The sequence below is a fragment of the Xenopus laevis genome, chromosome 6L, assembly GCF_017654675.1.
Source record: "Xenopus laevis strain J_2021 chromosome 6L, Xenopus_laevis_v10.1, whole genome shotgun sequence".
Taxonomy (NCBI): domain Eukaryota; kingdom Metazoa; phylum Chordata; class Amphibia; order Anura; family Pipidae; genus Xenopus; species Xenopus laevis.
This window is the reverse complement of record NC_054381.1, coordinates 143,596,721-143,610,692: the sequence shown is the minus strand read 5'-3', so window position 1 is coordinate 143,610,692 and position 13,972 is coordinate 143,596,721. Positions and strand designations below refer to the sequence as shown.

Here is a 13,972-nt window from a genome sequence, read left to right as displayed (position 1 = left end):
GTCATCATATAAACCCCACATAACAAAGTTTATATATTTAACCACCACTCTTTATGATCTATCCTTCAGCCAGTTTTCCATTCAAATATAAATATTATGCTTAAGCCAATATTCCTTAATTGAATCAGCAACTATCTGTGCAGCACTGTATCAAAGTAGATCACATTCACTGGCACTCCAATGTCTAGGTCTCTGCTCACCTCCTATTTTTATGGCCAGATCTATTGTGTATAAAACATGGCTGTCATAAACTCATAAACTCATTGTCTTGTGCTTTGCTATGTGTTTCAGTATTTTATCTGAGCACCAGGCTCCACAATTGCTGCTGAGAAATGCACAGAAAGTCACAAAATACCTATTTTTTTTTAAATTTCCTTTAAGGGGTGTTCACCTTTAAATTAACTTTTAATATAATATTCTGAGACTTTACAATTGGTTTTCATTTTTTTATTATTTGTGGTTTTTGAGTTATTTGCCTTTTTAAACATCAGCTCTCCAGTCTGCAATTTCAGTCATCTGGTTGCTAGGGTCCAACCATGCATCAATACAAATAATTGATTATGAATAGGAGAGGCCTGAATAGCCTTACAGAGCATTTGTTTTTTAGATGGGGTCAGTGAACCCCATTTGAAAGCTCGAAAGAGTCAGAAGACCAAGTCAAATAATTAAAAAAAACTACTGTATATAAAAATGAAAGCCAATAGAATTGGCCTTTCTATAACATACTAAAAGTGAACATAAAGGTGAACCACCCCTTTAAAACAATTGAGTATAATTAGTCCCAGATTAGTGTTTACTTTGTCCATTCATACCTGTATGTCTTTAAAGTAAGAATAGTATCATACACCAAAAAATAAATATTACATTGTGCTAATAATCCACAAATTCTAATTAGTGATGGGCAAATTTGTCCCGTTTCACTTCGTTGAAAATTTTGATTCCTGCATCAATTTTGACGCCTGCGTCAATTTTGACACCAGCATTAAGTCAATGAGGGTCCGAATAATGTTGGCGCACAACGGTTTTGAAGCCGGCTCCAAACGCGGAAATTCGATGTGAATTCGCGCCTGTCGAATGTATTCGCCCATCACTAATTCTAATGAAAAAGTTCCAGGGGATCATCGGCAATATCCGAGAGAAAGCTTTCATTGTGGATAAAGGTGTGATCATTGGTTTCCATGACTAAGCCCATTGAATGACAAACCCCACAAGCCTAAAATGACCAATAAGAGAAGGCGGCTAGCAACTAACTACTTAGAACAGCAAGCTGGGAAATCGGTAAAATTAATTACAATCCCAATCTATGGAACTTTTGTTGGGGTCTTGGAAAATTCACATTTAAATATCTATAACTCTTACAAAACCTGTATATGAAAGTTCAGATTTGGCTCATTTTGAGGTTAACATTTCCACTAAATCAATAGTTTAGAGAAGACAGGGGAATGAATTTGATTTGTCTTTCCCCTGTCAAAGTCAACAAATAAACAGCTGTGAATTGAATGCATCACTGTCTGACCAGGGGATTTTGAGACTTATCGTTGAGCTATGGCTGGGAAGCTGCAGACTGGAGATCCCTAAGTTAAAGTGATAAAGTATATTGCGTATAAATGTTGTAGACATATAAAACCCCCCGATTACTTTGCATTAGGCCTGGAAATGCTACCACATAGATTCATAGTCCTCCAATGTACCATTACCTATAAATCTACATTACTTACAATCCCTGCTCACACTTTCCTTTACTGCAAGGTCTGATTCTTACAGCTAAGACATATGGAAGAAGCAGCAAAAAAAAGAGAGAATAAAGCTTAAACTACAAATTTCAGCTTTGAGGATAAAAACAGCATTTTGCTCACCGCTTGTTCCTCTGTTACAATAGTAAATAATACACATAATCTTTATGGGGTACAGCTACCATCAACAGCAATATTGATGACATTCCAAGAAGATGTAACTCAGAGAACGATTTGAAGTGCCATAAAGCAATCTAACCCTGGACTGGTCTCATTGTTAAAAAGGGGGTTATTTACTAAACTCTGAATGCAAAAATTATTAATTGTTTTTTTAATAATCTGACTTTTAAAAATCACAAATTTTTCGGAATTGATTAAACCCCGAGGATGGAAAAGTCAGAATCTGAAAATCCGTCATCTCAGACCTGTTGAGGTTGCATATAAGTCAATGGGAGAAGTCCCAATGAGTTTTTGACGTGAGCTGGGTTTTGTGCAATAACTTGAAGTTTTCAGAGTTTGCGGGCAGAAAAATCTGAGTTTTCGGGTGAAAAATCCGAAAAAATAATGAAAATCAGATTTTCTCCGGCAAAGCAAATTTTTGTGAAAATGTAATAATAAATAAGCATAAAAAACGGAGCGGATTTGATCGGAGTTTGTAGCAGAAAATATTAAGATAAATTCGGACTTTGATAAATAACCCCCTTAGTGAGTTATAGAATGGCTAATTCTAAAAAACTTTTCAATTGGTTTTCATAATTTTTTTTATATAGTTTTACATAATTATTTGCCTTCATCTTCTCCGCTTTTAAATGGGGGCCTATAAAAACAAATGCTCAGTAAGGCTACAAATGTATTGTTATTGCTACTTTGTATAACTCATCTTTCTATTCAGGCTTCTCCTATTCATATTCCAGTCTCAAATCAGTGCATGGTTGCTAGGGTAATTTGGACCCGAGCAACCAGATTGCTGAAATTGCAAACTGGAGAGCTACTGAATACAAAGCTAAATAACTCAAAAACCACAAATGATAAAAATGAAAACCAATCGCAAAGTCTCCAATCACAAAATATCCCTCTCTACATCATACTAAAAGTTATTGTAAAGGTGAACAACCCCTTTAAAGAAAAAAATTGGGTATTTTCTAATTTTTTAGGTCATTTCAAATATGATAAGCTATAAGTCTGTTAAACATCGAAATATAAGAAAATTTGTGTTTCGAAAACTTAGAAATATAAGAAAATGATAGGGACCATGGCTCACAGGCAAGAACCACATAGATGGAATAATGGTAAGCATGTTGCAAAACAATAGAAACGGATAGATTACTTTTGACCAATTAAAAAGGGAATAAATACAGTATGGAAGCAATACAGAGCATTGCTTATCTGCCGTTACACAAGCAAAAGCTTCAATATTAACTGAACCTTTTAGTGATATTCGGAGACCCCGAACTAAACATGACAATGGGGCTGAGGTGGTGCCACAAACATTAGTGTTTATAAAGCTGAAAGAAGCAAAATATCAGTGGACTCACCGATGGTGTAGCATCTCTTGAGATCACCCCTTCTGGCATGACGTTTCTGAGCATTAGCTGAGTTGTGATGTTCTTCCTCCGAAACGGCCTTGACAATGGGTGGTGGCACTCGACTTGCTTGTGGTGCTGACGTTTCTGATAGAGGGTTATACCCTGGTGCCTCAATGTCCACTGACTGTGACTTTTTCTTCAACCTAAAACGAGATAAATGTACCATTTCTGTCAGTTATGCATTGAATCCCATGATTTAGCTAATCGACTGCCTGTTTTGTAATGATTTATTTAAAGAGGGTGTCTGTCCCAACTTCATATAAATATTTAATCCTCACCGGCCTCATAAGCTGTCTCCCAGCCGGCCTTTAATACTGTTTAAGGTCCAAGGGAACAACACAAACATCAATAAATGATGTTTTACCCACTTACCAGTGAAAAGGTTTATTTGTATTAAGCATTAATACATCTGCTCTATTCATTGTTGTATAATAGAGAGCAGAAGGTTCTTAAAAATCACAAGAGGTATTTAAATTCTTGCAGCAAAGCATTATTTCTTGGAACCTTTCTGTACTTGGTGAGGCAAAGTAAAATGATGGAAATGGTGCAATGTTATAGGTAGATTTGGGTGTGATCATAAATAGTGATGGGTGAATAAATTCATCAGGCGCAAATTTGCAGTCAATTTCCGCATTCTGTCGCCGCCGAATAAATTCGCTAAACTGGCGCGAAAATTTGCTGGCAGCAAAAAACTTTATCAACATTATTTGGATGCCCATTAACACCGGCGTCAAAAGTGACGCGAGTGCCAGAATTGACGCGGGCATCAAAATTGACGCGGTGTCAAAATTCGTGTTTAGAAAATTTTGTGGGAAATTTGCAAATTTTTCTGCGAAATGGAACAAATTTGCCCATATTCTGCGTGGGTTAGGGATATAGTCATCTATGCATCTAGTGTACTTTGTCTGGGTACCACATTGCTGAGTAATGCTGGAGACCAGGGGTCTATTGTGTGTCCACTTAATACATGTTAGGGTCATTTACTACCAGCAGGTCAGGGTGCAATCTGCTATGTCTTTGCCCTGTCCTTCAGGCAGGGAGACCTGCATGTGGCCTATAAATACAGATTTGTCTGCATTCATCAGTGCTGTATTCATAAAGAGCGAGAAGACGGAGGTACTTAGGCACCTGCCCTTTCTTACCCCCATATGTGCACTAACTTGCTTATTGAATGTATATTGGAACTTACATCTTCTTTCATTATGCAGAATTGTGTTTTTTTTAATTACATTAGCAGAATTCTACTACAGGTATGGGACCTGTTATCCAGAATGCCTGGGACCTGAGGTTTTCTGGATAACAGATCTTTCTGTAATTTGGGTCTTCATACCTTATGTCTACTAGAAATCCTTTTAAACATTAAATAAACCCCCCAATAGGCTGGTTGTGCTTCCAATAAGGATTAATTATATCTCAGTTGGGATCAAGTACAAACTACTGTTTTATTATTACAGAGAAAATGGAAATCATTTTTAAAAATTTGGATAAAATGGGGTAATTCAGAGCTTTCTGGATATCGAGTTTCCGGATAAGGGATCCTATACCTGTATAAGGTAAAAATCCTCTCCTTATCTGGATGGAATGGTGGACTCTGCCATTCTAATTTCCATGCTGGAACGCTTGAGGATGCTCTGACTTGACCATTAATTCAGTTTTAATCGATGGTAGCTACTGTACCTCTTGTTTTGAAACAGCTGAAAGGCGGCATCTGCCTGCTGTCAAAATGTGTGAGATTTATTTAGCTGTCTCTGAATATGCACCAGAGGATTAAATAATAGAAAAACTGCCATGTACCAAATGAGTTTAACATCAATAAGATGATAAATTAGCCAAATTACTTTCCCTTCTCATAAGACAATCATTTGGCAAAGCATGGGCAATTAGAAGTTACTTCAGAACAACGTATCTTCTCCAGGGCAATGTTAACTATAAAAAGACACTCTGATTTACTAAAACTTGAATTAATCTCAGTTTTTTTTTTATGAAAACAAAGTCAACCAAACTCCCTTCCATGAATTATCAATCATTTTCCTTGAAAAAGAATCGGAGCAACAAAACATTGTGACAAAATTGACCGCCATTCGGATCACGTGATTGATGCTCTGAAAACTCGATTTTATCAAATTTTCGATGTGAAACCCGACTTTTTGGGAATATCCAGCACAGATCACGATGTCAAGAAACAGCTTGAGGAACATCTGCCATTGACTTCTACATGACCTCGACAAGTTTGAGATGGTGTATTTTCGGATTCTAATTTTTATCAACTTTGGGGTGTGATAAATCTAAAAAAATTTTAGTTTTTCTTTTCCAGAAAAAAATCTGAATTTTCCACCCTAAAAACCTCGACCAGAGAAAATTGAGGTTTAATAAATCGGCCCTTATCTCTATATATTTACAGTTTTGGGGGGAGACAGTGTGTCTTTTTTGAAATGGAACCTGTTTGGAATTTTTTTAATGTTCTCACCCATTTCTTGTAAGTTTCTTGTAAGTTACTTAGGTTTCTAGGTTAAATCAGTGTTTTGCTGCTGCCTTGTCTGCAATGTGGTAATTAGAGTTCCATGGGTTCCATTGCTGGAACCATTCTTTCCTTGTTGACCCTGGCAATCTCACCATTAGTTTCCTAATCTTGACAAATATACAACACCATAATTTTAAATAAATAATTGGGTTATCAAGTGATGGACCTCAATTACCTTGAGTTGTCAATATTATATGACCACATCTTCAATATCCACTATAAAGAGATGTCAAGTAACCCAATGTTCTGGAGTTAAACCTATTTCCTTCCCACAATAAATGGTAACATAAACAAAGGTCTTGAAAATACCAAAAGAAGATTATCTCCCTAATGCATTGGTTGTTGGACTCTTCTGCTCCACATGCTGGAGGTCCACTCTGTGACCAGATCCTTCATAAGAAGGTTACACATAAGTATAGACATGCATTATAGCATATGTTGTATAGCTCATGTAGCTTTAGTTTCAAGAATATCTATTAAAAGCAACTGTTCATCCCCCAATCCACCCTAACTAACATTTAGGGGCAAATGTATCAAGGGTCGAATATCGAGGGTTAATTAACCCTCGATATTCGACTGGGAATTAAAATCCTTCGACTTCGAATATCGAAGTATTTTGCGCAAGTAGTTTGATCGAACAATCGAAGGAATAATCGTTCAATCGAACGATTCAAAGGATTTTAAGCCATCGATCGAAGGATTATCCTTTGACCAAAAAAAGATAGCCAAGCCTATGGGGACCTTCCCCAAAGGCTAACATTGAGTTCGGTAGCTTTTAGGTGGCAAACTAGGGGGTCAAAGTTTTTTCTTAAAGAGACAGTACTTCGACTATCGAATGGTTGAATAGTCGAACGATTTTTAGTTTGAATCATTCGATTTGAAGTCATAGTCGAAGGTCGAAGTAGCCCATTCGATGGTCAGAGTAGCCAAAAAAACACTTCGAAATTCAAAGTTTTTTTTCTTCTATTCCTTCACTCGAACTTAATGAATGGGCCCCTTAAGGTAGACTTTCATGTCTATTTAGGAGAGTAAATATTAATTATCTCTAGTTTTCACCCTAATTAGCCTGTAGAGATCTGCATCATTGCCCCAGCCCCATAGTTTGGGAACAACTGTCCCAATGACAAAAATTCTTTTGTGCATCAAAAAGTGTTAAATCTTAGTTTCAAGATGAAGATTTTTACTGTGAATTATCCTGTAGCCATTTGGCAGGACAGAGAACTCCCTTATTAGCTCAGACATCTGGTTCATACAAAACTATTGTACAAAAGCAAAGAGCAACTATCAAACAGAAGGAAGGGCTTTTTCGTTTTCCTTACAGAGCATTGGCATGAGTAATATCCACAGATGTAACGTCTTATTTCTCTGAAGTAGCAATGTGTGTATTTATCGTTTCTATTTATATGCCCTCAAATGAATTCTCCAGACTGTGACTCGACAGGTGACGCCAAAAAGCCATTTGCAAGACTGTCAGCTCGGAACAGTATTATTCAAGATGGCAGCTGGTGGAAACAAATAAAGTAGAGATTTATTGTCTATTGTTGTTGTGATATTTATGGAAGCATAACATGGTGTTGAAGACTTTAATCATTGCTGAAGTAAATACTCAAAGCCTCAAACTGTTCTGGTATTTCTTGTGCCAAGGGATCTAAAGATACATATTATATAGTGAATAAAGTACCCCCTCTTGTAAAATATAAGGATATTATAAGTTACCGAGGAGTTTCATGAGAATATAAAAACACGAGGCCGAAGGCCGAGTGTTTTTATACAGGTCATGGAACTCTGAGGTAACTTCTAATATCCACATATTTTACAACTGGGGGTACTTTATTTATTATAATACACAAATTTTAGGGAGTCATGTGACAGAAATTACATCACTACTCACCGTTTATAACTGATGACATCACTACTCACCGTTTATAAGGATATAATTTACAGGATATTCATGGCTTTTGTGTATTATATACATTTATATTTTGTGAATTCACTTACTGACTAAAACTTCCCAACATTGTGGATTGGCTATGCCACAAGGTCCATCTAATTTATATCACATTGTGCTCAGTCATATTCACTCTTCCCACGTCAAACTCATTGTATCTTATGGGTTCCTCCATTCTAAGATCAGTGCAAAATGGTTGTCCACTTCACTAAACTAATCATCATCATAATCATCATCCATGATCATTCATAGATTTGATCTGTCAGTGTTTAATTTCCAAGTGGCCTATGACCCCAATCTCATTATCTCATCATCATGGTGATTAAGAACTGAGGTGTCTGCATAAATTCTTGTTTCCTTTATAGGCTCTTGTGCTACTTATCTTACTGATGTATCAAAGATAACCTCTCAGAGGATATGTGTGGTTTTGTTAATTCTGAACATTTTAGCACTTCTAGTTAGCTCCTGAAGTACAGTCAGCAGTAAAATGACAACTTAATTGTGAAGTGCTAGGTCATCTAACACCTTCGATTGACTCTCTGAAGCCTTCCACATCAACACCCTCCCCACCCAAGTTAATAATGTTTTTCCTGCATGAATATGGACAGTACCATTGAAAATCTACAATACTATTAAGAATGCATTTCCCTCTGGCATTAGGAAGATTAAATGGATCCTGTCATCGGAAAACAAGTTTTTTTCAAAACGCATCAGTTAATAGTGCTGCTCCAGCAGAATTCTGCTCTGAAATCCATTTCTCAAAAGAGCAAACAGATTTTTTTATATTCAGTTTTGAAATCTGACATGGGGCTAGACATTTTGTCAATTTCCCAGCTGCCCCTGGTCATGTGACTCGTGCCTGCACTTTAGGAGAGAAATGCTTTCTGGCAGGCGGCTGTTTTTCCTTCTCAATGTAACTGAATGTGTCTCAGTGGGACATGGGTTTTTACTATTGAGTGTTGTTCTTAGATCTACCAGGCAGCTGTTATCTTGTGTTAGGGAGCTGTTATCTGGTTACCTTCCCATTGTTCTTTTGTTTGGCTGCTGGGGGGAAAAGGGAGGGGGGTGATATCACTCCAACTTACAGTACAGCAGTAAAGAGTAAAGTAAAGTTTATCAGAGCACAAGTCACATGACTTGGGGCAGCTGGGAAATTGACAATATGTCTAGCCCCATGTCAGATTTAAAAATTGAATATAAAAAAATCTGTTTGCTCTTTTGAGAAATGGATTTCAGTGCAGAATTCTGCTGGAGCAGCACTATTAACTGATTCATTTTGAAATTTATTTTTTCTCCCATGACAGTATCGCTTTAAGAACATTTACTATACGGCTCAATTGCCAAATCCACATGGATACATGGAAAGATTTCTCCTACAGACTAATGTCCTCTCTGCATTGATCAGGGCTGGGACAAAGTGATCACAGTAGGCCACTTCCCAGTGCCATTGATAACTGGTTGGTAAGAATTGCTTTACAAGAGGAAACCTTACCCATTTACTGCATAGCTCCATGGAAAGTAGACTCGCAACCATGCAATACATTCTGAATTATTAATCTCTTAGACATGTAAGTATCTTTGTCTTACAGATAGAGAATGGGATATAGGAAACCGTACCCCAACACATTATGACATATATTTACTAGATATAATAGAACATGAGAGACAAAATGCCTAAAGCGTTTGTATCTGTTGGGGCACTTACTCATATTCTGGTGGGCACACCCCTGTAAATCTCTTTTATAGGGGCACATACAAGCCCAATCACTTATGTGAGACCATAGAAAGACACAAACATGGATCAATCACATTTGTAAGTCCAAAGTAACATCAATTAACCATGTAAAATTGCAAACTTCCTTCATATTGTGATCAAAAAAAGTGAAAACACAAAAATTAGGACTATGCATAACACAGGTGAAGAAATAATAAACTGTACATATAACCAGTGAAAAGAGCACAAGGAAAAACAATTAAGCAAAATAAAAAACTAAAAACCACCCCAAAGGGATTTTTTTTAGAAGTACTCGGGGAACATACTGTAAGTAAGAAAGGAATCAGGGATCTCTTACTGGATAAGAGATATTATTTTATTAACATTTATTTATATAGCGCCAGTATATTTCGCAGCACTGTAAAGTAAATGTGTTTATACAACTAAATCACATTAATTACATACATAGAACATATGGGGTTACATACATCACAACCAATACCGGTACAAAAGGTGAGGAAGGCCCTGTGCAAAAGAGCTTATAATCTAAAGTGAAAAGGAACAAGACACAAGGAGTGGGAGTGGGCAAGATCAGAATTAAGTTAGTGAGAGATGTGGTACGTATGTGGTATTGCATTTGGTGGTTAAACAGAGTGAGGATAGGCTTCTCTAAAGAAGTGTGTTTTAAGAGATCTTTTGAAAGCAGAAAGGTTGGGAGAGAGTGGGGCAGACTGTAGGAGAGAATTCAAGAGGAGGTGTGCAGCCATTACAAAGTCTTGAATGCGAGCATGTGAGGAGGTAATGAAAGAAGAGTTGAGTAGCAGGTCAGTAGAGGAGCATAGTAAGCGCGTGGGTGAGTTTATAGAAATAAGATCAGAGGTGTAGGGTGGGGCAGAGTTATGAAGTGCTTTGAATGTCAGGGTCATTAATTTGAATTTTATTCTGAAAGGTAGCGGAAGCCAGTGTAGGGATTGGCATGACAGAGGAGGAGCGGTTGCTGAGGTTTATGAGCCTTGCGGCAGTGTTCACTATGGACTGGAGAGGTGACAGTCTCTGGAGGGGGAGGCCAATTAAAAGAGATTTACAGTAGTTTTGATCTGATATGACGAGAGAGTGAATAAGAATGTTGGCAGCATCTTGGGTGATAAATGATCGTATTTTGGATATGTTCCTTAGGTGTTCCATATTGTTACGTGCAGTCTTATTGTTTAGTTAATACACATTGCATATTATTATAAATGATTGTTACAACTATTGTTGATACTAATTACTTGAAGAAACATGTTACATCTCACTTTTAAGGCTGACGGGTTTCCTAGTTTGTAGGTGAAATAACCACTTTGTTATTTAGCGGAGTCATTTTTGGGATGATGTCCCCACCTCTCTTTCCACTTACTGCTCTATCTATTCCTATAACCACCAGTTTGGTAGAGTTTCCACCATTACATTCATTAACGTGTCTGACTACATTAGAGTCTGAATTCTCATTTTCTGATATCCAAAATGTGTGTAACGTCACTTTATGCTAATGTTTTGATGATTTATAACCATTCCTCTGGTTCTTAGAAGCAACCCAGAGCACACAGAGCATGTGTAGTGCCACTGATACTCAAAATTGGCCTACCAAGATCAGAAGATGGTAAGCTCCTGTGGACAATTTAAAAGGCATGGATTATTATTGCTACCAGGCTGCTGTATGTCTACGTCTAGTCTGTTTTAGACTTTAGCCCCCCTTTAGTGCCAAACCCCCACCTGAACCTGTGGTTGGCAAAGAAAGTCAAAATCTGTTCTCTTTCTACATCACCGGCACAAGGTAGTGTTATTAAAGAAAGCTTCATATATTCTCTTTTATTGGGACCACAACTCACATAATGGCAATTTCAGATTTCGCGTATAATTCTAAGCAGCTATTTTTTTTGTGCAAGTGAAATGCGTTGAGGATGTCATCGCTAATGTTATTTTTTCAGGGCTGCCTCACAGATGTGACCTTTGCGTTTCTGCTGCGGTAAAATGTCACTTTGCCATGTTTGCAGGAACATAATGCCGGCCTTAATAGTTCTGTTTATATTTATCAAATGCATCAATATTTTTAGTGTTTCCAAGGTGACAAGGCCCGTATGCATAAATCACTTAGTGAGATAGAATTACTTTGGTGTCGCTCTCACTGCCGCCATTGGGATGTTTATTAGCAATATGGTTATAAAGGCACTGTAATGTCTAAAATGAAATGTACAGTATATTACAGTGGGATTTAGCAGATGCAGATAAAAGGGTGTTGGCAACATTTAAATGCCTTCTAATGAAATCCTTATTTATAATATGGCAAACTGAGAAATAACAGCCCTTAATATGGATTTAGAATCCTTCCTCAGTTATTAAAATGGCAATTGATATCTGATTATTTACACTGTCTACATAAAATAATGTGATCACCCAAATATATTTTTTACTTCCTGGTTACCCTACGCATGTAATGAATCCTTGTACAGGTATGGGATCCATTATCCGGAAACCCGTTATCTAGAAAGCTCCGAATTATGGAAAGGCCGTAATAGACTCCATTATAATCCAATAATGCAATTTTTTAAAAATGATTTCCTTTTTCTCTGTAATAATAAAACAGTAGCTTGTACTTGATCCCAACTAAGATATAATTAATCCTTATTGGAAGCAGAACCAGTTCCTGGGTTTATTTAATGTTTACATGATTTTCTAGTAAACTTAAGGCATGAAGGTCCAGATTACGGAAAGATCCGTTATCCAGAAAACCCCAGGTCCCGAGCATTCTGGATTACAGGTCCCATACCTGTACACACAAATTGAATAGGGCCCAATTTAGAACGCAAGTCCAGTATGCAAAGTGTAATTTCTGATGAAAATCACTGTTTTTTTACCCACAATGCAGCAATTTTCCATACAATTCAAATTCAAAACTTCATTGCATATTTTTAGCCAGTGCAAATTTTCCCAATGTGTCAAAATTATGCGTACGTTATCCAAACTGATAATAATCCTCATTGGAAGCAAAACCAGCCTATTGGGTTCATTTAGGGGCCGATTCACTAAATTCGAGTGAAGGATTCGAAGTAAAAAAACTTCGAATTTCAAAGTATTTTTTGGGCTACTTCGACCATCGAATGGGCTACTTCGACCTTCGACTACGACTTCGAATCGAAGGATTCGAAGTAAAAATCGTTCGACTATTCGACCATTCGATAGTCGAAGTACTGTCTCTTTAAAAAAAACTTCGACCCCCTAGTTCGCCATCTAAAAGCTATCGAAGTCAATGTTAGTCTATGGGGAAGGTCCCCATAGGCTTTCCTAAGTTTTTTTGATCGAATGATATTCCTTCGATCGTTGGATTAAAATCCTTTGAATCGTTCGATTCGAAGGATTTAATCGTTCGATCGAAGGAATAATCCTTCGATCGTACGATCACAGAATTTGTGCTAAATCCTTCGACTTCGATATTCGAAATCGAAGGATTTCAATTCCTAGTCGAATATCGAGGGTTAATTAACCCTCGATATTCGACCCTTAATGAATCAGCCCCTTAATGTTTAAATAATCTATTAGTAGACTTAGGGTATGAAGATCCAAAGTACAGAAAGATCCCTTATCCAGAAAATCCCAGGTCGGATACCTGTTCCTCTAAAGAGTGGCGTCATTGCATGCACCCATTCTAAAGAAGACTTGCTTGATAGTTATTGAGACCTTGTATGTCCACAATTGTCAACTCTTATTGATTTTTTAGGGGTCAGCAGTATTTATTCCCGCCGATGGAGGTGAAACGAAAGTGTGGTTAGGCACAACTTGGCATGGTCAAGGTATAACCATCCGTGGTAGGGGCAGGGCCAGAAATCACCCGGATCCAGTTCACTGGAGTTCATGTTTCTGCTAATGCCTTTTCTCAATAAGTGGCTTGGGAATCGATGAAGCACGGGGAAGCATGTAATTGCCAGTTTCAATAGCTTTAGCTAAAATACAGAAACGGAAATAATGCTAAATGCACTTTGCACAGGCATCGAGCAGCATAAAAGTAAACAAGCGCATTGAAGTTCTTCCTTTGGTGAGGATTCTTGCAGTAGCCTCATACAGTATGTGAATGATCTCCCACCTCAATCTCGGAGACAACCAAACTGTTTGAGGTTTCATTTGGTTACAACATCTTATAAAAGTTGAAACTTTGATAAAAACATAATAGAGGTTAAAGGACAATGAAATGTAAACTAAAGAAGTAGCTAGAAATGTTGCACATTATATTTTAAGGCTTATGTACTAGCCCAAGGCAACAACAGCCCTTTAGTGAAGATCTGTGTCTCCAAAGATGCCACAGTAGCTCCCCATCTTCTGTTCTGCTGATTCACTGCACATGCTCTGTGCTGCTGTCACTTACTGAGCTTAGGGACCCACTCACAATATACAGTACACACAGAATAGAAATGTCACAATATAAGGCTGATTAGTAAT

At 37.4% G+C, this 13,972-nt stretch overlaps 1 protein-coding gene across 3 annotated transcripts in view; it reads right to left on the bottom strand.

Moving 5' to 3' along the window:
- Nucleotides 1-13,972, bottom strand: part of oxr1.L (oxidation resistance 1 L homeolog) — a 308,951-nt gene that overhangs the window by 139,029 nt on the left and 155,950 nt on the right. For all 3 annotated transcript variants that reach the window (XM_041565208.1, XM_041565209.1, XM_041565210.1), the window contains exon 3: nt 3,269-3,462. In XM_041565208.1, the coding sequence (XP_041421142.1) occupies nt 3,269-3,462 (194 nt within the window). The remainder of the gene's footprint in view (nt 1-3,268; nt 3,463-13,972) is intronic.